This window comes from Taudactylus pleione, unplaced genomic scaffold (assembly GCF_031769625.1).
Source record: "Taudactylus pleione unplaced genomic scaffold, aTauple2 ptg000086l, whole genome shotgun sequence".
Classification (NCBI taxonomy): domain Eukaryota; kingdom Metazoa; phylum Chordata; class Amphibia; order Anura; family Myobatrachidae; genus Taudactylus; species Taudactylus pleione.
Window position 1 is genome coordinate 6,333,404 of NW_028284488.1, and position 21,782 is coordinate 6,355,185.

The 21,782-nt window shown below is 49.8% G+C and overlaps 1 protein-coding gene across 1 annotated transcript in view; it reads right to left on the reverse strand.

Annotated features, from left to right (window-relative positions):
- COPG2 (coat protein complex I subunit gamma 2) overlaps nt 1-21,782 on the reverse strand; it is a 120,867-nt gene that overhangs the window by 57,808 nt on the left and 41,277 nt on the right. Inside the window, exon 11 of the mRNA XM_088468689.1 lies at nt 11,373-11,440. Within this exon, the coding sequence (XP_088324815.1) occupies nt 11,373-11,440 (68 nt within the window). The remainder of the gene's footprint in view (nt 1-11,372; nt 11,441-21,782) is intronic.

Sequence of the window (21,782 nt, forward strand, 5' to 3'; positions counted from 1 at the left end):
CAGCGGTTCCATTGACTGTCCCCGGAGGGAACGAAGAACCACTACTAACTCCCAAGGAGTCCCTAGGGAGGACAAATGGAAGCATAATCCAGAAAACACTCCAAAGGATGAACTGGATACCAGAGTGGAGCAATTCCATATCTTAACCATACTGACAGTGTAGAGATCCGCACTGTCAGGAAGACCAGGCCAAGTGTGAAACCCAAGCCAGCCAGAAGGAATGCCAGAATATCTGGAAATCCTGGACACCGGAGGATTGTATCGACAGGTACAATACCATAAGATTTATGGTTGCCACAGTTTGTGGTAGGTCCCAGCAAAAGCTGATCCATGTGCTCTAATCTAACGATGACAAAGCCAGGGAAGCCGTAAGACCACTGTAGGGACACAGTCAAAGACAAACGACCCAGGTCCAAGGCAAAACCAAGGACCCTGAGACAACAGGTCCGGGCAGCGAAGCATCAGGAATGGAGTATCGATGGAGAGACTCCGAAAATCCAAGTACCCCTGACATCTGGGGCAATCAGGAGCCACCAGCAGGAAAGCATCTCCGTCTCCATTGAAACACTTCCAAAGACCTCGAGGAAGAAGGGAGACCGGAGAACAGAGGTACACAAAGTGAAAGGACCACTTCATCGACAAAGAGTCGCTGAAGGTTGCTTCAGAATGCCCAGAGCTGGACTGTAACACCATAGTGTGATAAAGTCAGAAGGCCCTGAGGGTCACCTCAGGGGGGCCCCCCCTGCTCACCAGGAGATGAAACCTCTCTTGGGGAAGAGACTAGTCCCCGGGATGCACGTCGTGACGGCTGAGGACTCCCGCTTCCCAATGGAGAGCTCCTGAAATGAACGCTGCCGAGATGGTCGGAAGGAGACCCTCGGACTATGTCCGAATATGTGACATACCTGTCATTGCCACCCAACGAACAGTGTTGCTAAAAAGGAATCCACTGTCCTGACCCTGTCGGACTGAACCTTTTCAGGTTCACCGGGAAACAAGAGTTATGCCAGAGTAAGTTAATTGACAGGGTGGAATCGACAGACGTCCAACTGCACTGAAAAGGATGCGAACCAGACACTGTCCATAGCAAAGAATACCCTGGACGAGATGGCCATAGCCACCCGGACAGGGACCGACTTGCCTCCGGAGAGAGCATCATCGTTTGAACAGTGATCCGACAGAAAAAACTCGTTCCATCTGGAGATGAGCCAATTATGGAAAGGTCTGGAATGGAACTGAGCCCATTCCACCATGCATCCCAGAGTGTAAAGACATATGTCGACTGCGCAGACAACCACGTACTCCTAATGGAAGAGTGGAGATTCCATCTTACGCCAGAAGAATTCTCATATTCTGAGAATCCAGCAGGGATCTTAGATGAAGAATACCCAGAGAGGGATGCAGGGAGGACTTTTTCCCCATTGATTAAACGTCTGCACCCTGAAGCCACAGTCATCCTGACCTGGCTGTAAAGTACCCCGGTGATCCCGCTAAGAGCAGGAGGCCGTCCAGGTACAGGAGCATTGGGATATACTGAACAGGAGAACTGTCAGAAAATCCAAAACACTGGTAAACCCCTGTGGGGCTGAGGACAGTCCCAACAGGCAGAGCCCGAAAAATTGTAAGTGTTGCTGTGATACAGCAAACCTCAGCCCATGCTGAGGAAAGGTCTCTGTAAGTACCCGTAGGCACGCGTCCTGTATATGATACCATAAAGTCCCCAGGTTCCAAACATCGTATGATGGAGCATAGGGATTTCCTCCTGAGCCCAGGTAGCTTTAGGAACTGGTTCAGGGAATTGAGACAGAGAATAGGCCAAAGAGGACCATTCAGCCACCGCACCAGAAAGAAAGCAGAACAACCAGTCCCTCACTGAGATAGTGGGGATGGCCTAATTAGCTCCGCTTACCGCAACAACTGCATAGCTTTCTGGATCTGTAAGGCCCTTGTAAAGAGGCCGCCTGAGCAAAGAGAGGGCGTACCCTCCTACCCACGTAGCCACGGCAACTTGACACTAGTACCGGGCGAACTGAGAAAATCGGTATCTCCCAGTTGTAGGCCTGTCCCGTCAGGCTGAAGAGATATCCGTAGGTTCAGAAGCAGGATCGGCTGGCAGTCCAGGCCTGCTCGGTACTGGATATGTCGGCCCTTGTAGATGCCGACAGTCTACGAAGAAACAGACCTTTAGGCTGACCCAGAGGACAAAAAGACTTTACAGACTTAGTCTGAGGCCTTGTAGAGGGCATAGCTGAAAGCGGTAAACTTGTCGTTAGTAATACTGCCAATGTTACTACAATCTTGTCAAGGTCAGGACCAACCAAGATCAACCCTAAAGATGGTATCTGCACCTCTGCATTCCCAGAGCGCAGCCATAGGGTATTACGGAGGATACAGTCGCAGCCGGAACTCTGAAAGTTAGGAGACTGGTATCCAATATAGGCATTTCCACCTATGACAACTGCATATATTACGAGAGCGACCAAATACATTTGAACCCCTGACGTGTTGGAGGGGAAAAAATGTTACAAATGCATCAGCCCAATATGCAATAGTATTAACCAACCATGCTATAGCCATGGTAGGATGGGTAACAACCCCTGAAAGCAAGTATACCGATTTCAGGCAGAGTTACCACCTACGGACCACGCAGGAATGGGAGGCGTAGTAACGTCTGTAATCAGACGAGTAACACGCCCATCCACCCCAGGAGGGGCTCGTGATGACCCTCAGGGAATTTGGGACAGGAGGCCAAACACTGTTGTAACACCTCCTATCTGGCAACAGCCAGAGTCCCGCTATGCGATCCACCCGCTAGTCAGCAACAGGGAACCCGAAGGCATGTAAGACTGAGGGTGTATGATACAGGTGCAGGTCAACATTCACTCTAACCAGAATGGACCTGCTACCAGCCCTAAAGCAGGGATAATAATACCTGAAATAGGCTTCCACCCGTAAGAGGGAAAGAGCCCAAAACAGTATCCAGTACATGCAGAGCCAACTGGGAAGTAACCACAGGGCGTCAACCACGCCAATTTGCGTTTCGTAGAAAACTACACCACCCAGGGTGGCTGTTGTGGTAATCCCTGCAAGGGGCATGACAGACTATTGTGGCACCAGGGGGAATTCATATACTGCGAAAAACCCCTGCAGGGAGCGATAGTCTGTGTCACAGGGGAAGAGTGCAAGAAACTGTGAGATACCCTGAGATGAAAAGGGCAGTATGGTGGAGTAACCCCAAGTGAGGTACAACAATGGGGCCCACCCGGCAATCCGCAATTGAGAGGATCCCGAGAAAACAAACCGCCCAAGGGAGTCGTGAAAGGGGTCGGCACCAGATGACGCCACATACAGAACCCTTTATGAGTCAAATCCTCCGCACTAACACCTGCAGCACATGGCTTGCAGGATAGGAAAAATGGGTGTAGTATAATGCTCTATCTCCTGGTCAGACATATCTGACCAGCCCTCTTGGCGGAAATATTAAGCAGCGCTATACTGGTCCTGACTGATGCCAAAAATTAGCTGCAGGGACCCATTTTCAGCGTATGCAACACACAGTTCCATCTAAAATATGGCAACGTGCAGCACGCAACAGTATGTGACAAACCTCACAAATATTAACAAGTATATAAATGTGAGGTCTCAGAACCACCCCAAGTACAGCTGTATTAGGGCAGATAAAGAAAAGGGATAGATATACACTGACAGGTGAGAGAATTAAATACAGACAGTCAGCACTAGCATAAGTCACATACCATGCAGATATATACATATATACATAAACATGTCATATAATATACTGCACTATTACACTGCATTCAACTTACCAAGATTCAGCGCTGTGTACACTGACCTGATGGTGAGGTACGCAGGGGGACTGGACTCACTGCCATCTCCGGAGCTCTGCTGCTGCACCACAAGAAAATGGCCGCTGGAGACCTCAGAAGAAGCGTGGCCCGCGGAGGAAGCAGCTCAGCGACGCCAGACTATACATACCGAAAGGCGCGCTGAGCTGAGGGGAGGAGCCGCTGTAACAGGAAAAGCTTCATCCCCTGGCCGGCTATTAACCTCCCGGGACGCCGGCTCCCAGCGCCGATCAGTAAGTCCCTGGTGGTCTAGTGGACACACGGGGTATGGGGGGCCCGCCGCCACTGCCGGCGCCTCCGGTCTGTCCCCGGAGACCGGAGGCACAGGACTGCATATTAAATGCGCGGATCACCGCAAGCGGTGATCCGCGACCTTACCTGCTCCCCGTGGATTCGGCAGCAGTCCTGGGCGCCCGCAGAGTCCGGCTAGTACAGACTCTGGGGTCCCGCTGAGATCCCCAGATCTGTACTGGCGTCTCAGCGCCGGCGGGGTGACGGAGCGGCAGCTTAGACGTCCTATGGACAGTCCGACGCTGCCGCTCTGAAAGTCCAAAGTAAAAATAAAAAAACTCTGTACTTAGAAAAAATATAGCTATGGGGCTGCTAATCAGCTCCCCACTGCACTAAACGGTGACCCGACTCCGGCCGGGCACAACTTAAACTGAGGTGCCTCTGGCTTGGGGGTGGGGTTATAGGGAGAGTGGACCCAGTGCATCCTGGGAGCTAAAAGCTTTAACTGCGTGGTGCCCGGATTTGGTTCCCAACCTATACCCCAAGGTCAACCCTGTGGACCCCCTATGGACCCTGAAGTAGAAATGGCTTAATTCTGCTCATGCTCAGACCGCACATCACCGGATCTCTGTCTCCAATTCTTCTTTTAGTGCTGTTATGTAATAGTACCAATGGGGGAAATAATGCTACACAATCACTTATTGGTGTGTGCGAGAAGGGAAAGAATATATATATATGTTTATGTTTATGTATATGTGTGTATGTATGTATGTATGTATGTATGTATGTGTATATATATATATATATATATATATATATATATATATAGACAGACAATTGTTGTATATAAGTGTTATATACTAGTCTGTTTGCTCATTGTAATGTGACATCAATGATATGCTAGTTCTACATCCTTTTATTTTATGTTTGTTTTATGTTTGTCTATTTGTTGTTGTTTTCTTTTTTGAAAATCAATAAAAAAAACACGTCATTCAAAAAAAAAAAAAGGGAGAAAAAAAAAAAGCCTTTCCCTGTAGCCTAAGAAATTATCTTATCTAGTTTGGGACCAAATAGGCCTCTTAAGAGATCTGAATGGGTTCCAGTCACCTCGGACTCTGCATCCCCCCCCCCAGGCTGCGGCTGAGGGATGCAGATACAAATGTTCAAAAGAACAATTAAAATAATAAACCTGTGGTAAAAGAGAATGAAACAGGACACAAGCATCCTTCTCCACCTGGTATTTACCAATGCTAAGTCCCAGGCAGTCACATTTTTCGCCAGTAAATTTAAAGTGCTCAAGCTACCTGTCACCGCACTATAAAACAAGAGATATGGTAAGAACTTACCTTTGTTATCTCTGTTTCTACGAAGTCCATAGGGTCCACAGGGTTGACCTTGGGGATATAGCTGGATCAGGATCCATGGGCACCACACAGTTAAGCTTTTAGCTCCCAGGATGCACTTGGGGCCTCCTCTATACCCCGCCCCCGAGCCACAGGCACCTCAGTTGGTAAGCAGCCTAGGCCGGAGGAGAATATGGAACAGAGAGAAGGAAGACTGGAACACACAAGAAACCATACTCACAGAAAAAGGAGACGGAAATACCAGTGACCAGCAACACAGCCCATTAGAAGCCAGGTGCGTCAGGGCGGGCGCCCTGTGGACCCTATGGACTTCGTAGAAACAGAGATAACAAAGGTAAGTTCTTACCATATCTCTTGTTTTCTACTTCAGGGTCCATAGGGGGTCCACAGGGTTGACCTTGGGGATGTCCCAAAGCAGTTCAACTAAGGGCGGGGACGCTCCTGTGCAGAAAGGAGAATCCTGCGCCCGAAGGATGCATCCTGAGAGGCAAAGGTGTCAAACGCATAAAATCTTAGAAACGTTTGAACCGAAGACCAAGTGGCTGCCTTACACAGCTGAACAGCTGAGGCACCACGTTTAGCAGCCCAAGAAGGGCCCACAGAACGAGTGGAATGAGCCTTAACAGAGGCTGGAACAGGTAAATGCTCTCGTATCTAAGCCTCCCTAATAACAGAACAAAACCAACGGGCCAAAGTCTGGTTGTTGGCAGGCCAACCCCTCTTATGAAAACCAAAGAGGACAAACAAGGAGTCGGACTTTCGAACAGAAGCAGTCCGATCAACATAAACTCTGAGAGCACGGACAATGTCCAACGAAGTCTCCCCTGCTGTAAGATCAGGGGACTGAAAGGCTGGGACCACCAGTTCCTGATTGATATGGAACTTAGAGACAACCTTAGGTAAACACTCAGGACGAGTGCGAAGCACTGCTCTGTCCTGGAGAAAATAATTAAGAAGGGTGGACTACATGAAAGTGCCCCCAACTCGGAAACCCTCCTTGCTGAAGCAATAGCCAGGAGAATCCTGAGAACACCCCGGAAAAAAAGTCTGTACGTCCGGTAACATAGCAATTCTACGTTGGTACCAAACCGATAAAGCAGACACGTGCACCTTCAGAGAGGAAAGGCGTAAACCTAAGTCCAAACCCGACTGAAGAAAAGCCAGAATCCTTGAAACTCTGAAAGCACACCACTGAAAGTACGTGTGCCACACTCTATGATAAATCCTTGCAGAAGCAGGCTTGCGTGCCCTCAGCATGGTGGAAATAACGGAACTAGAAAAGCCCCGGGACCTTAAGACGGCCGTCTCAAGAGCCACGCCGTCAAAGACAGACGACCCAGATCCGGGTAAAGGTAGGGCCCCTGAGACAACAAGTCCTGCCGCTGAGGAGGAAGGTACGGAACGTCGATGGACAGACTCTGTAGGTTGGAGTACCACGGACGTCTTGGCCACGCTGGGGCCACCAGTACCAGAGTGCCTCCGTCCTGATAGAACTTGCGCAGGACCCAAGGCAGAAGGGATATCGGAGGAAACAGATATGCCAGCTGAAACGTCCATCTGACCTACAGAGCGTCCACCAGACTGGCGCCGTCGTCCCTTGTCCTTGACCTGTACACGGGCAACTTGTGACTGTGACGAGAGGCCATCAAGTCCATCTCCGGCAGTCCCTACTTGTCCATGAGTAGTTGGAATACCTCTGGATGAAGCGACCATTCCCCTGGATGCACGTCGTAACGGCTGAGGAAGTCTGCCTCCCAATTGAGGATTCCGGGAATGAAGACTGCAGAGATCGCTGGAAAGTGGCACTCCGCCCAGGTTAGGATGTGAGACACTTCTGCCATCGCAGCCCGGCTGCGAGTTCCTCCCTGGTGATTGATGTACGCCACCGTGGTGGCGTTGTCTGACTGCACTTGCACCGCCCTTCCGTGAAGAGTGGTGCCGGCCGACTGCAGAGCCCTGTACACGGCTCTTAGTTCCAGAACATTAATGGGGAGAGCCGCTTCCTCCGCTGTCCAACGACCCTGAAGTGACAAGGAGCCTGTCACCGCCCCCCAACCCCGAAGACTGGCATCTGTCGTGAGCCGAACCCAGTCCGGGATCCAAAAGGGGCGAACCTCGAGAAGGTGAGCTGTTTAAAGCCACCAATTCAGGGACTGTCGTACATCCGGAGATAGCACCAGGGTCTGTGACCGGATCCGGTGAGGCAACCCATTCCAGTTTGCTAGAATCAGCCTCTGCAGAGGCCTGGAGTGAAACTGGGCAAATTCCACCATGTCGAATGCCGACACCCTGGAACCCAGCACTCTCATTGCCGAGTGTACCGAAAGACTGGCACAATCCAGGCAACTGCGTATCCGCAACTGTAGGGAAGATACCTTTTCTGGAGTTAGAAAGATCCGCTGCTGATGAGAGTCTAGGAGGGCCCCCAGATGGACCATCTGCTGAGATGGGATCAGGGATGACTTCCTCCAATTTATTAACCACCCGTGCATCTGCAGACAAGCCACCGTCAGTTGGAGATGTTGCAGCAGAACCTCCGGAGAGCTTGCCAGCAATAGGAGGTCATCCAGATACGTTAACAACCGTACCCCCTGGTTCCGAAGGTGGGCAGCCATAACTGCCATCACCTTGGTGAACACCCTCGGCGCTGTGGAGAGCCCGGAACTGGTAGTGACGGTGCAACAGAGCGAACCGCAGACACCTCTGATGTGACGTTGCTATCGGCACATGGAGGTAAGCGTCCTGGATATCCAGGGAGACCATGTAATCCCCTGGTTCCATAGCCAGAATTATGGAACACAAGGTTTCCATTCTGAACCTGGGAATCCTGAGAAACCTGTTCAAAGACTTTAAATTTAGAACGGGTCGATGGGAGCCATTGGGTTTCTGTACCAGAAACAGCAGAATAGTACCCCATCCCATGCTGAGATTGTGGAACAGGTACAATGACCCCTGCAGTCAGCAAGGAGTCTATAGCTTCCCTGATCAGCATAGCCTTGGCTATGTCCTGAGAAGGACTCGTGCAGAAAAACTAGTGAGGCGGTCTGCGCCGAAAAGACAGGGCGTACCCCTGGGAGACCACTTCTCGCACCCAGGCATCGGTGGTGGTATTGAACCAGCTCTGGGCGAAATGAAGAAGTCGGCCTCCCCTCTGGGATCCCCCAGAGGGAGGCCCGTCCCATCAGGCGGAAGGCTTATCTTCCTGTTTGGAAGAGGGACGCCTGGCACTCTAAGCTTGTTTCTTGGACCTAGCCAGTCTATCCACGATCCTATCCAAGTCTCGACCAAAAAGTAATTCCCCATTAAAAGGTAAGGCCTCCAGGCCCTTGTTTGAATCAGCGTCTGCTCTCCAGGACCTCAGCCATAAGGAGCGGCGGGCATGCACAGCCGCAGCCGACACCCTAGAGGTTAGCAGACTAGCGTCCAAGGAAGCTTCTCCAATATAAGAAGCCGCATCACTCATCTGTCCTAGTAATGCCCTCTGGACTTCCTGAGTATCCTCAGGAAAAGTGTCCCCTAAGGCATTGGCCCAACCCTAATGGCCTTAGCCACCAGGAAATGGCCCTGGACGGGCGAGCAATTGCTCCCGAGAGGGAATAAATAGACTTAAGGCAAGCCTCAACCTTTCTGTCCGTGGGATCCTTTAACGAGGAAACTGACGGTATTGGCAGCGTAGCACTCTTAATAAGGCATGTGACATGGGAATCCACCGCCGGTGGAGCTACCCACTTCCTACAATGCGCCTCCGGGAATGGATAATTGGAAGCCAACCTCTTTTGAGGCACAAATCTCTTACTGGGTGTCTGCCAAGCCACCGCCATATGATCCGTTAATTGATCAGATAGGGGGAATACCGCCGAAGTCACCTTAGTTTTTTTTTTTTTTTTAAAACTAGGGAATTTCTACTTAGGATCAGGTGCCTCATCCTCTATTAGGAGAATGGCACGCACCGCCCTAACCAGAGCTCGTACATTAATAGACGACCGAGATTCCAACTCCTGAGCCGAGGTGTACGAATCGGAGTCGTCCTGGACATCACCCTCATCTGAGGACCCCTCAGTGTCCGAAATCTGCGCCGCAAGCAACTTATGTGCACGCTTAGACGCCCCTGCAGACCTGTCATTGTGCAGCATCGACTGAAAAGTCGAAGATGCAGCTGCCAGACTCTGGACTGAACTGGAGAGCACGTCCACCCATGGTGGAGGAGCTGCCACATTGGTCTGGAAAGGCACCACAGACTGTTGTGTAGCAGGAGTGGCCTGAAAATAAATAGGCAATCCTCAATAAGGGTCCACAGTCTGTGACCCAGAGGAACTCTGCAATAATTGCGGGGTACACTGGTAATGGGAAATGGTAGGCTGGGACAGAGTCCTCGTAGGGACAGCAGACGGAGCCGCAAGGCGGTCCGCCAGAGACACCAGCACCTGTGAAAACATAGCCCATGGTGGCTCCTGTGTCATAGGGGGTCTGGATTGACCAGGAGTCAACTGACACCGCTCATAAAGGCCATCCAGAGATGCCTCTTCCCTATGTGATCCCGCAGAGCAGCGCCTGCAGGAAAACAACACTGGAATCCCGGAGTGCTCAACTTCACCCTCAGACATAACCAAATATAATGTACAGACCAAATATATATGGCAATAGAGGAAAAAAGAACTGCACTTCCCTGTGTGCTGAACAACAGTCCTGAATATGGCACTGTGTAGCACACAACTGTATGTGACAGACCTCACAAATACTTGATTTATATATGTGAGGTTAGTAGAAAAGCCCCTCCTCCACACCTGTAGGGCTAAGGAAGAAGGAAAGAGATAGATATAAGCTGACAGTAATAAGAGAAAAATACAGACAGCAGCACTAGCAAAAGTCACATACCATGCAGGAAGATATACTCACTGCACCTTTACACTACACTCAACCGCCCAGATTCAGTGTCTGGGAGGGCTATAGTGCTGTGTACGCCGTCCTAACAGGGGAGAGGTACACAGGGGGACCGGTCCGCGTGCTCCCTGAGGGATCTGCGCTGCCACATGTAGAAAAAAAATGGCCGCCAGAGACCTCAGAGGAGGAGTGGCCGAGTGAACTGCAGCTCAGGGACGCTAGACATGCAGGCTGAAAAGCGCGCTGAGCTGAGGGGAGGAGCCGCTGAACAGGGAAGGCTTCCTCCCCTGGCTGGCCATTAACCCCAGGGATGCTGGCTTCCCGCTTGCCGGTTATCCCTGGTGGTCTAGTGGTCCCACGGGTTATGGGGGGGGGCCCGCCGCCACTGCCAGCAGCCTCCGGTCTGTCCCCAGGACCAGAGGCTAAAGGACTGCATTTAAGGTATTCCGCGCGCCGCTGCTAGCCAGCGACGCGCGGCTTACCTGAATCCCCGGCGACTCCGGCAGCAGTCCTGGGAGGTAGACAGAGTCCGGCTAGTACGGACTCTGTCCTCCCGCCGCGATCCCCAGATCAGTACTGGCGTCGCGGCGCCAGTCGGGGATCAGAGCGCCAGTCGGGGATCAGAGCGTCTGTACAGACAGCCCTTCGCTGCCGTTTGTAGTAAAAAGAGAAACTAAAATAAATAAAATCTATTAGAAAATAAAAAGCTTCTGGGGGCTGCTCCTGCAGCCCCCCTGCGCGGTGACCGAGTCCGGCCGGGCACCAGCTTACACTGAGGTGCCTGTGGCTCGGGGGCGGGGTATAGAGGAGGACCCAAGTGCATCCTGGGAGCTAAAAGCTTAACTGTGTGGTGCCCATGGATCCTGATCCAGCTATATCCCCAAGGTCAACCCTGTGGACCCCCTATGGACCCTGAAGTAGAAACCTATGGTAAATATTTTGTCCCCCAAGGGCTGTTAGAGAAATAAAAATTAAGTTTGATATTGTGCAAGATTTGGCATTTTATACCAGAATGGAATTGAAAGCCTACCTTGTTGAGAGTCCGTACTGCAGCATATCTTAAAGCAGGTTTTGGGGAGCTACAGAACAATTGTAGAACTGAAAATAAAGGATCACATAAGAGATCATAACATCAAAAGGATTATAAGTAAATATACTACCAACAGTGTTGTATTTTATTTTATATACAGTCATATAGTTATGAATTTTCATCTAAGCAAGTGAAAAACAAGAGATATGGTAAGAACTTACCTTTGTTATCTCTGTTTCTACGAAGTCCATAGGGTCCACAGGGTTGACCTTGGGGTATAGGTTGGGAACCAAATCCGGGCACCACGCAGTTAAAGCTTTTAGCTCCCAGGATGCACTTGGGTCCACTCTCCCTATAACCCCACCCCCAAGCCAGAGGCACCTCAGTTTGTAAGTAGCCAAAGGCCGGAGGAGGAGAGAAAAAGAGAGAGAAAACTGGAACACTCGATAACCATACTCACAGAAATGGGAGACGGAAAACCGGTGACCAGCCACACAGCCCATTCGAAGCCAGGTGCGTCAGGGCGGGCGCCCTGTGGACCCTATGGACTTCGTAGAAACAGAGATAACAAAGGTAAGTTCTTACCATATCTCTTGTTTTCTACTTCAGGGTCCATAGGGGGTCCACAGGGTTGACCTTGGGGATGTCCCAAAGCAGTTCAACCAAGGGAGGGGACGCTCCTGTGCTGAGAGGAGAATCCGCCGCCAAAAAGGAAGCATCCGGAGAGGCAAAGGAAACCAATGCCTAGAACCTTAAAAAGGTGTGGACAGAAGACCACGTGGCCATCTAGCAAGGCAAAACAGCCAAGGCGCCACAGCGAGCCACCCACGAGGGTTACATGGCCCGAGAAAAAACAAGCATCAATAACAGAAAGGCCTACCCATGGGTAGGCCCCTGAAGAAGACATACGAGGCCGTCCAGCCAACATTTGGCCATAGGCCGGCCATCCTTTCCTGTTAAAACCAGAAATTTCAGACAACCAATAAGGAGTCCGATTAACGGATCACATAAATCCACAGAGGCCGGACTACAGTCAATGAGGCCACACCAGCCGAGAGGACTGGGGACTGAATGGCCTCACCATAAGTTCCAGAATAATATGGAACCTAAAAATCACTAAGAAGAAACACAGGGTGAGAGCAACTCACACCCTGACAAGATGCCCTCCAGAAGAGGGAGCCACATGAGAACGCTCCCAATTCCGACACTCACCTGGGTGATATAAACTCCCTGAGAGAAAGAGAGAAAGCCAAAGCAATAGACCATGTAATGGCTATCACAACCAGCGGTTCCATTAACTTTCCCCGGAGTTAACGAAGAACCACTACTAACTCCCAAGGAGTCCCTAGGGAGGACAAATGTCGGCATAATCCAGAAAACACTCCAAAGGATGAACTGGATATCAGAGCGGAGCAATTCCATATCTTAATCATACTGACAGTGTAGAGATCCGCACTGTCAGGAAGGCCAGGCCGAGGGTGAAACCCAAGCCAGCCGGAAGGAATGCCAGAATATCTGGAAATCCTGGACCCCAGAGGATCATATCGACAGGTATAATACCATAAGAATTATGGCTGCCACAGTTTGTGGTAGGTCCCAGCAAAAGCTGATCCATGTGCTCTAATCTAACGATGACAAAGCCAGGGAAGCCGTAAGACCACTGTAGGGACGCAGTCAAAGACAAACTACCCAGGTCCAAGGCAAACCCCAGGACCCTGAGACAACAGGTCTGGGCAGTGAAGCATCAGGAATGGAGTATCGATGGAGAGACTCCGAAAAACCAAGTACCCCTGACATCTGGGGCAATCAGGAGCCACCAGCAGGAAAGCATCTCCGTCTCGATTGAAACACTTCCCTCGAGGAAGAATGGAGACCGGAGAACACAGGTACGCAAATTGGAAGAACCACTTCACCGACAAAGAGTCACTGAAGGTTGCTTCAGAATCCCCAGAGTTGGACTGTAACACCATAGTGTGATAGAGTCAGAAGGCCATGAGGGTCACCTCAGGAGGACCCCCCCCCCCTGCTCACCAGGAGATGAAACCTCTCTTGGGGAAGAGACTAGTCCCCTGGATGCACGTCGTGACGGCTGAGGACTCCCGCTTCCCAATGGAGAGCACCTGAAATGAACACTGTCGAGATGGTCGGGAGGAGACCCTTAGACAATGTCCGAATGTATGACATACCTGACATTGCCACCCAACGAACAGTATTGCTAAAAAGAAAGCCACTGTTCTGACCCTGTCGGACTGAACTTTTTCAGGTTCACCGGGAAACAAGGGCTATGCCAGAGTGAAGGCCCAAGACAGGCTAAAGTTCCAACAAGTTAATTGACAGGGTGGAATCGACAGACATCCAACTGCACTGAAATGGATGCGAACCAGACACTGTCCTTAGCAAAGAATACCCTGGACGAGATGGCCATAGTCACCCGAAAAGGGACCGACTTGCCTCCGGGGAGAGCATCATCGTTTGAACAGTGATCAGACAGAAAAAACTTGTTCCATCTGGAGATAAGCCAATTATGGAAAGGCCTGGAATGGAACTAAGCCCATTCCACCCTTCCAAAGGCAGACACTGAATAGTGGACCATGCATCCCAGAGTGTAAAGACATATGTCGACTGCGCAGACATCCATGTACTCCTAATGGAAGAGTGGAGATGCCGTCTTACGCCAGAAGAATTCTCAGATTCTGAGAATCCAGCAGGGCTCCTAGGTGAAGAATACCCAGAAAGGGATGCAGGGAGGACTTTTTCCCCATTGATTAAACGTCTGCACCCTGAAGAAGCCACAGTCAACCTGACCCGGCTGTAAAGTACCCCGGTGATCCTGCTAAGAGCAGGAGGCCATCCAGGTACAGGAGCATTGGGATATACTGAACAGAAGAACTGTCAGAAAATCCAAAACGCTGGTAAACCCCTGTGGGGCTGAGAGCAGTCTCAACAGGCAGAGCCCGAAAAATCGTAAGTGCTGTGATACAGCAAACCTCAGTCCATGCTGAGGTAAGGTCTCTGTAAGTACCCGTAAGCACGCGTCCTGTATCTCCAGTGATACCATAAAGTCCCCAGGTTCCAAACATAGTATGATGGAGCATAGGGATTGCCTCCTGAGCCCAGGTAGCTTTAGGAACTGGTTCAGGGAAATGAGACAGAGAATAGGCCAAAGAGGACCATTCAGCCACCGCACCAGAAAGAAAGCAGAACAACCAGTCCCTCGCTGAGAAAGTGGGGATGGCCCAATTAGCTCCGCTTACCGCAACAACTGTATAGCTTTCTGGATTTGTAAGGCCCTGTTCCGAATAAGGGCCTGAGTACCATCACATGGAAATAGGCCGCCTGAGCAAAGAGAGTGCGTACCCTCCTACCCACGTAGCCGCGGCAACTAGACACTAGTCCCGGGCAAACTGGGAAAATCGCCATCTCCCAGTGGTAGGCCTGTCTCGTCAGGCTGACGATATATCCGTAGGTTCAGAAGCAGGATCGGCTGGCAGTCCAGGCCTGCTCGGAACTGGATATGTCGGCCCTTGTAAAGGCCGACAGTCTATGAAGAAACAGACCTTTAGGCTGACCCAGAGGACAAAAAGACTTAATAGTCTGAGGCCCTATAGTGAGCATAGCTGAAGGCGGGAAATTTGTACTGCCACTGTCAAGGTCAGGACCCAACAAGATATACCCTATAGATGGTATCTGCACCTCTGCATTCCCAGAGCGCAGCCATAGGGTATTACGGAGGATACCGTCGCAGCCGGAACTCTGAAAGTTAGGAGCTGGTATCCAATATAGGCATGTCCACCTATGACAACTGCATATATTACGAGAGCGACCAAATACATTTGAACCCCAGACGTGTTGGAGGGGAAAAAACATTACAAATGCATCAGCTCAGTATGCAATAGTATTAACCAACCATGCTATAGCCATGGTAGGATGGGTAACAACCCCTGAAAGCGAGTATACTGATTTCAGGCAGAGTTACCACCTACGGATCAGAAGAATCCGACCACGCAGGAATGGGAGGCGTAGTAACGTCTGTAATCAGACGAGTAACATGCCCATCCACCCCAGGAGGGGCTCATGATGACCCTCAGGGAATTTGGGACAGGAGACCAAACACTGTTGTAATACCTCATATCTGGCAACAGCCAGAGTCCCGCCATGCGATCCACCCGCTAGTCAGCAACAGGGAACCAGAAGGCACGTAATACTGAGGGTGTATGATACAGGTGCAGATCAACATTCACTCTAACCAGAATGGACCTGCCACCAGCCCAAAGCAGGGATAATAATACTTGAGATAGGCTTCCCCCCGTGTAAGAGGGAAAGAGCCCAAAACAGTATCCAGTTCACGGTAGAGCCAAGTGGGAAGTAACCACAGGGCGTCAACCACGCCAATTTGCGTTTCATAGAAAAACGACATCCACCCAGTGTGGCTGTTGTGGTAATCCCTGCAAGGGGCATGACAGACTATTGTGGCACCAGGGGGAATTCATATACTCGAAAAACCCCTGTAGGGAGCGGTAGTCTGTGTCACAGGGGAAGAGTGCAAGAAACTGCGAGATACCCTGAGATGAAAAGGGCAGTATGGTGAAGTAACCCCAAGTGAGGTACAACAATGGGGCCCGCCCGGCGATCCGCAATTAAGAGGATCCCGAGAAAACAAACCGCCCAAGAGGGTCGTGAAAGGGGCCGGCACCCGATGACGCCACATACAGAATCCTTTAAGAGTTAAATCCTCCGCACTAACACCTGCAGCACATGGCTTGCAGGATAGTAAAAATGGGTGCAGCATAACGCTCTTGATCAAGCAGCGCTATACTGGTCCTGACTGATACTAAAAATTAGCTGCAGGGACCCATTTTCAGCGTATGCAACACACAGTTCCACTCAAAATATGGCAACGTGCAGCACGCAACAGTATGTGACAAACCTCACAAATATTAACAAGTATATAAATGTGAGGTCTCAGAACCACCCCAAGTACAGCTGTATTAGGGCAGATAAGGAAAGGGATAGATATACACTGACAGGTGAGAGAATACAGACAGTCAGCACTAGCATAAGTCACATACAATGCAGATATACACATATATACATAAACATGTCATATAATATACTGCACTATTACACTGCATGCAACTTACCCAGATTCAGTGTCTGGGAAGGCTACAGCGCTGTGTACACTGACCTGATGGTGAGGTACGCAGGGGGACTGGACCAACTGCCATCTCCAGAGATCTCTGCTGCACCACAGAGAAAATGGCCGCTGGAGACCTCAGAAGAAGCGTGGCCCGCGGAGGAAGCAGCTCAGCGACGCCAGACTATAGATACTGAAAGGCGCGCTGAGCTGAGGGGAGGAGCCGCTGTAACAGGGAAAGCTTCCTCCCCTGGCCGGCTATTAACCCCCGGGACGCCGGCTCCCTGCACCGAACACTAAGTCCCTGGTGGTCTAGTGGACACACGGGGTATGGGGGGCCCGCCGCCACTGCCGGCGCCTCCGGTCTGTCCCCAGAGACCGGAGGCACAGGACTGCATTTCAAATGCGCGGATCACCGCAAGCGGTGATCCGCGACCTTACCTGCTCCCCGTGGATCCGGCAGCAGTCCTGGGCGCCCGCAGAGTCCGGCTAGTACAGACTCTGGGGTCCCGCTGAGATCCCCAGATCTGTACTGGCGTCTCAGCGCCAGCGGGGTGACGGAACGGCAGCTTAGACGTCCTATGGACAGTCCGACGCTGCCGCTCTGAAGAATCCAAAGGAAAAATAAAAAACTCTGTCCTTTAGAAAAAATAAAGCTTAGGGGCTGCTAATCAGCTCCCCACTGCACTAAACGGTGACCCGACTCTGGCCGGGCACAACTTAAACTGAGGTGCCTCTGGCTTGGGGGTGGGTTTATAGGGAGAGTGGACCCAAGTGCATCCTGGGAGCTAAAAGCTTTAACTGCGTGGTGCCCGGATTTGGTTCCCAACCTATACCCCAAGGTCAACCCTGTGGACCCCCTATGGACCCTGAAGTAGAAATTAACTGTTCATTCTTGCAAGTTAAATGTAATGAGTTCCTGAAATCATGTTTAAACTTTACGTCACTGTATAAATTTACCAGTCTGGTTTGAAAAGACAATTTCTGTTACTTGAAGACTTTGTAACCAATGTTACGCTATCAGATTTTGCACTGCAGTGAGAAGAACCATCATACGTCTAAAAACAATGGATACCATCTTGAGAAATGCTCTCCAACTAGTGGCTTGTTGTCTGCAAGTGCTCCTCACACCACCTACTGTTGACTGTCAAGATGGTCATCGTTATTACTGCAAAGCCCAGTACCACTAGCAGCATTAGTTCCACTTTCCCCTCATATACTGCAGCCATTTAAACACATTTAGCCATATTGAGATAGATTGGAAAATATGCACTGCAGGGGTTATACTTGCAGCCAATTTTGTTTTCAAGATTATCACGTATAATCTGCTTCACTGTCCAGTCAGATATTTTTGGATGGAATCTATATGTAAATGTGTTTTGTACTGTCACAATATCCTAATATCCTATGTGGAAAACAGTCTATTGTATTCAGCAATAATTTATTGTCCTTGAAATACTCCATGGCAGCCATTATAATGGGTAGCTTCCCTTCTAGGTTAGATAGAGAAAGACATCCTCCAGGTCATATATAATGCAGCTCCTCATCTTCTGCTGTTTCTGAGTAACTCCCTAAGCTGTCTCAGAAACGCCACATCTTGAACATATAACTCAACATTTTCCTTTTCAACCCTATAACTATTACAACGGGATGTTCCCAAGTAATATGAGGGAATCTACAAAGAAACTAAACTACAAATGCTGCATAATGAAGAGTTTAGGGGGCATATAATGAGATGGAAGCAAAAAAAAAAACACAAGTAACTTTGTATCTGCCACAAACCATGTTGCAAAGCAAAGGGTGCAAATACATTTATTTTGTTTTTGCATGCAGGTTAAATACTGCTGCTTTTGCACATAGCCCACAAATGGGATGTAATCAGCATCCCGGCACCAGAATCCCGACCGCAGTCATCTCGAAGGTAAGTATCTGGAGTTAGGGGAGGGTTAGGTTTAGTGTTAGGCACTAGGGGGAGGGTTGGGATCAGTATGAAATACCGCCGGACGCGTGTTCAAATGTGCCTAACCTTAAGTCCCCCGGGAGCCCCTAACCTAACCATTCCCCACCGCAGCTGTCCGCGTCCGGCTTACCTTCGATTGGGATGCCGGGCGTCGGGCTCCCGGCGTAGGTAAAATGACAGGCGTTAGGATGTTGACGCCTGTCATTAGACCCTTGCCGGGATTAGACAGTCGGGATGCCGATGATCAGCATTTAGACCATCAGCATCCCGACTGCGTACCAGAAGGGTTAGGGTTAGGCACTAATGGGGAAGGGTTAGGCACTAGGGGGAGTTTAGGGCTAGGCACCGGGGAAGGATTGTTAGCATTAGGGTGTGGGAAGGTTAAGTGCAGGCACTGGGGATGTGGGGGGGGGTGTTAGTGCTACTACACTTGCGTATGGGTGTCAGGATTCTGACTGTCGGGATGACGCTGACTGTATTCTGACCAGCGGCATCCCGCTCGCTGGGATCACTTTATTACACTGCAGTTTTGGAGGGTTACATTATCCTATTGAAAGGGGGCACACTTTTTCCTCGTTTATATACAGTGTATCTATGGTGATATTTGCAGTATTACAACATATTAGACAAAAATTAATGATCCTTCACAGCACTGTAAGAGCAACATTTGTATTTCTTTTTATTTTGCAAGGTGTTAGAAAGTATCACTTCATTGCTTTTATAGCAGCAGTGTTTTTTAGGTGTGCTGATTCATTTCTATTTTTCACTATATTAGATACTTCTATATATCTGAGCAGTTTCCAAGCAATTAAATGTAGTAGTTCTATATGTGGGTGAAAAACTGGATCAATAAATATGTACGAATTGGTAGAGGCCATGGTTCTTCCTGAATCATCTCCCAGCTACTATGAACCACTGACATCATGGCCAAAACAGGATAATTGCTATCATATCTACTTCCTTTTTTCTGGTCTTTCTTAGCATGAGATGAGAGGGAAAGAAGGGAAGAAATAGGTTAGCTTGCAGGTTCTCAAACTCGGTCCTCAGGACCCCAAACAGTGCATGTTTTCCGTGTCTCCTCACATAATCACATGTGAAATGATTATCTCCTTCTGTGGATCTTTTAAAATGTAGAAAATAAAAAAAAGAGAGAGACCAGATGCACCATACAAACAAACCTCGCATATTATGTATAATTATTATTGGTTGTATGGTGTATCTTGTTTATCTTTTGTAGTATTGTCTCAGCTAGGTAGCACATCCCATTATAAAGAGACAGGGTGTGCAGTCCAGGCCTCCTTCCCCCGAAGATCTTTTAAAATGTGTCAGTGACTAATGATTACACCTGTGCACCTGCTGGCTGACCTGGAAAACGTGACCTGTGTGGGGTCCTGAGGTCAGAGTTTAAGAACCTCTGTTAGCTGAAACGTTCATGGGACTGTTAATGCATCCACTACTTCTGGTCTTGAAACTTTTGCCAAGAATAATTTGGGTACTTTGGCATTTTGGTTTGTTGCCATAATGTCTACTTTTTTATGACCAAACTTTTAGATCAGTAGCTGAAAGGTTTACAGATGTAGAGACTACTTCTCAGGAACAATTTGCCTTTAAATGAGGCAATAAGCTATTGCATTCTCCTTGCCTACAACATAAACTGCTGATAGTAGCTTTAATATTTTTTTCCCCCTAGATATCAGCTTTACTATCTCCACTACTATGGTGCATCCCTGGCAATTTATGAGGGCCAACACAGTCTTGTCTGAGAACACTTTGACATGATTCCCCAGTTACTGTTGATGAAAATATTGAACTGCTTTCCCTACTGCACTAAATTCCAGTACAATTATGTGGTTTCTTCTCTTCCCGTAACCATCTTGTCTTATCTTTGTCAAGAGGTGAGCTCTCCAGCCTTTAGCACTGGATTCTGACCCGGTCGCAAGCGCAGAGCGCTCGCAACTGGGTCGATGGTGGCCCAGAGCGCATGCACACGACGGAGCCGGCTCCGTTGTGCGCATGCGCGAGACCCGGATAGTGACGGGCACTCAGTCGCTCCGGGTCTCGCAACATAGGGGGCGAGCTGTCGGTGTTGCGTGACAGCTCGCCCCCTTTGGTGGGCGGCCGGGGGAGTGGCTGCCCAAACGGAGGCGTTCCCATGTGAACGCCTCCGTTTGGGGGCGGCACCACTGACATCACGACTGATGTCAGTGGGAGAGATTTCGGCTCTGTTAGAGCCGAAATCTCTCTGGGGCTTGCGCCATGAGACCCTACCACAAGGGTCTCGTCGCAAGCCCGATGGTCGCAATGGTCTTGACCATCGCTACCATCTTCCTGGCCGCTCGCTATAGCTGTGGGTGGTCACCCACAGCTATGCGAGCGGCCAGGAGGCCGTTCTAAAAAAAAAAAAAAAAAACAGACCGGCCCTGATTCAGAGCGAGCGGCTCTGAATCAGGACCTCTGTCATAAGCCGTGTGCCATCTTGCTGGGGGAAAAACCCAATGGTGGAGGAAAATATTCTCAACCATTGAAGCACTTTCCTTACTGTTGTGCATTTATGGATTTGTACTTGACGTGCAAAGGAGTATTTTCACACACCTTTCTTCTAACAAAATTACTTTGTTTTGTAAGGTATTTATTTGCACAACCAGGAATTTAATTTGCTGTGGTAGGATGTGCTGACTCTGACCTGTTCACAATCCAACTACAGATGTGTCCTAATACACCGATCCTTTTTTCGCCATATGGCACGTCTCGCCATATCTCCTGTGCGATTCCCGTGCTGTACACTTTCCCCAATTTAGCATTTAAGTTCGCATATAGGGCCTGATTCAGACCCGTTCGCTAGAAAGCAATCGCTCGGAGCGAGCAATGTTTTGCAAAGTGCGCATGCATCGCAGTGCGCGAACTAGTCCGAGCAATCGGGAAGCAATCGCTCACCGAGCAGAGACAGCCCAGCTGAATGAGTGACAGGTCAAGCCAATTGTGGGTGATAACAGCCCACTGGAAACGGGGGAGTGGAGGTGCGAACGCAGGCGTGCCTGAGCATCTTAACGCCGTTTCAGAGGCGTGCATAATTAACAGGCAGCGTCATAGTACACGTCACCTGGTTGAATTATACACTGAAGTACTCGCAAGTGCAGTCAACCGCAAGCGCTGCGGTCAGTTCCGATGGAACCCGATGTACCGATGGTTGCCTACACTTCCTGGAGATTACGTTCGCTAGTGGACGGCTAAAGACAGGCTGGTGGGCGTCTGCACACACAAAGTGATCGCACGCCAAGACATAGTGGGCGTGCTTATGCCTTGCCGTGCGATCACC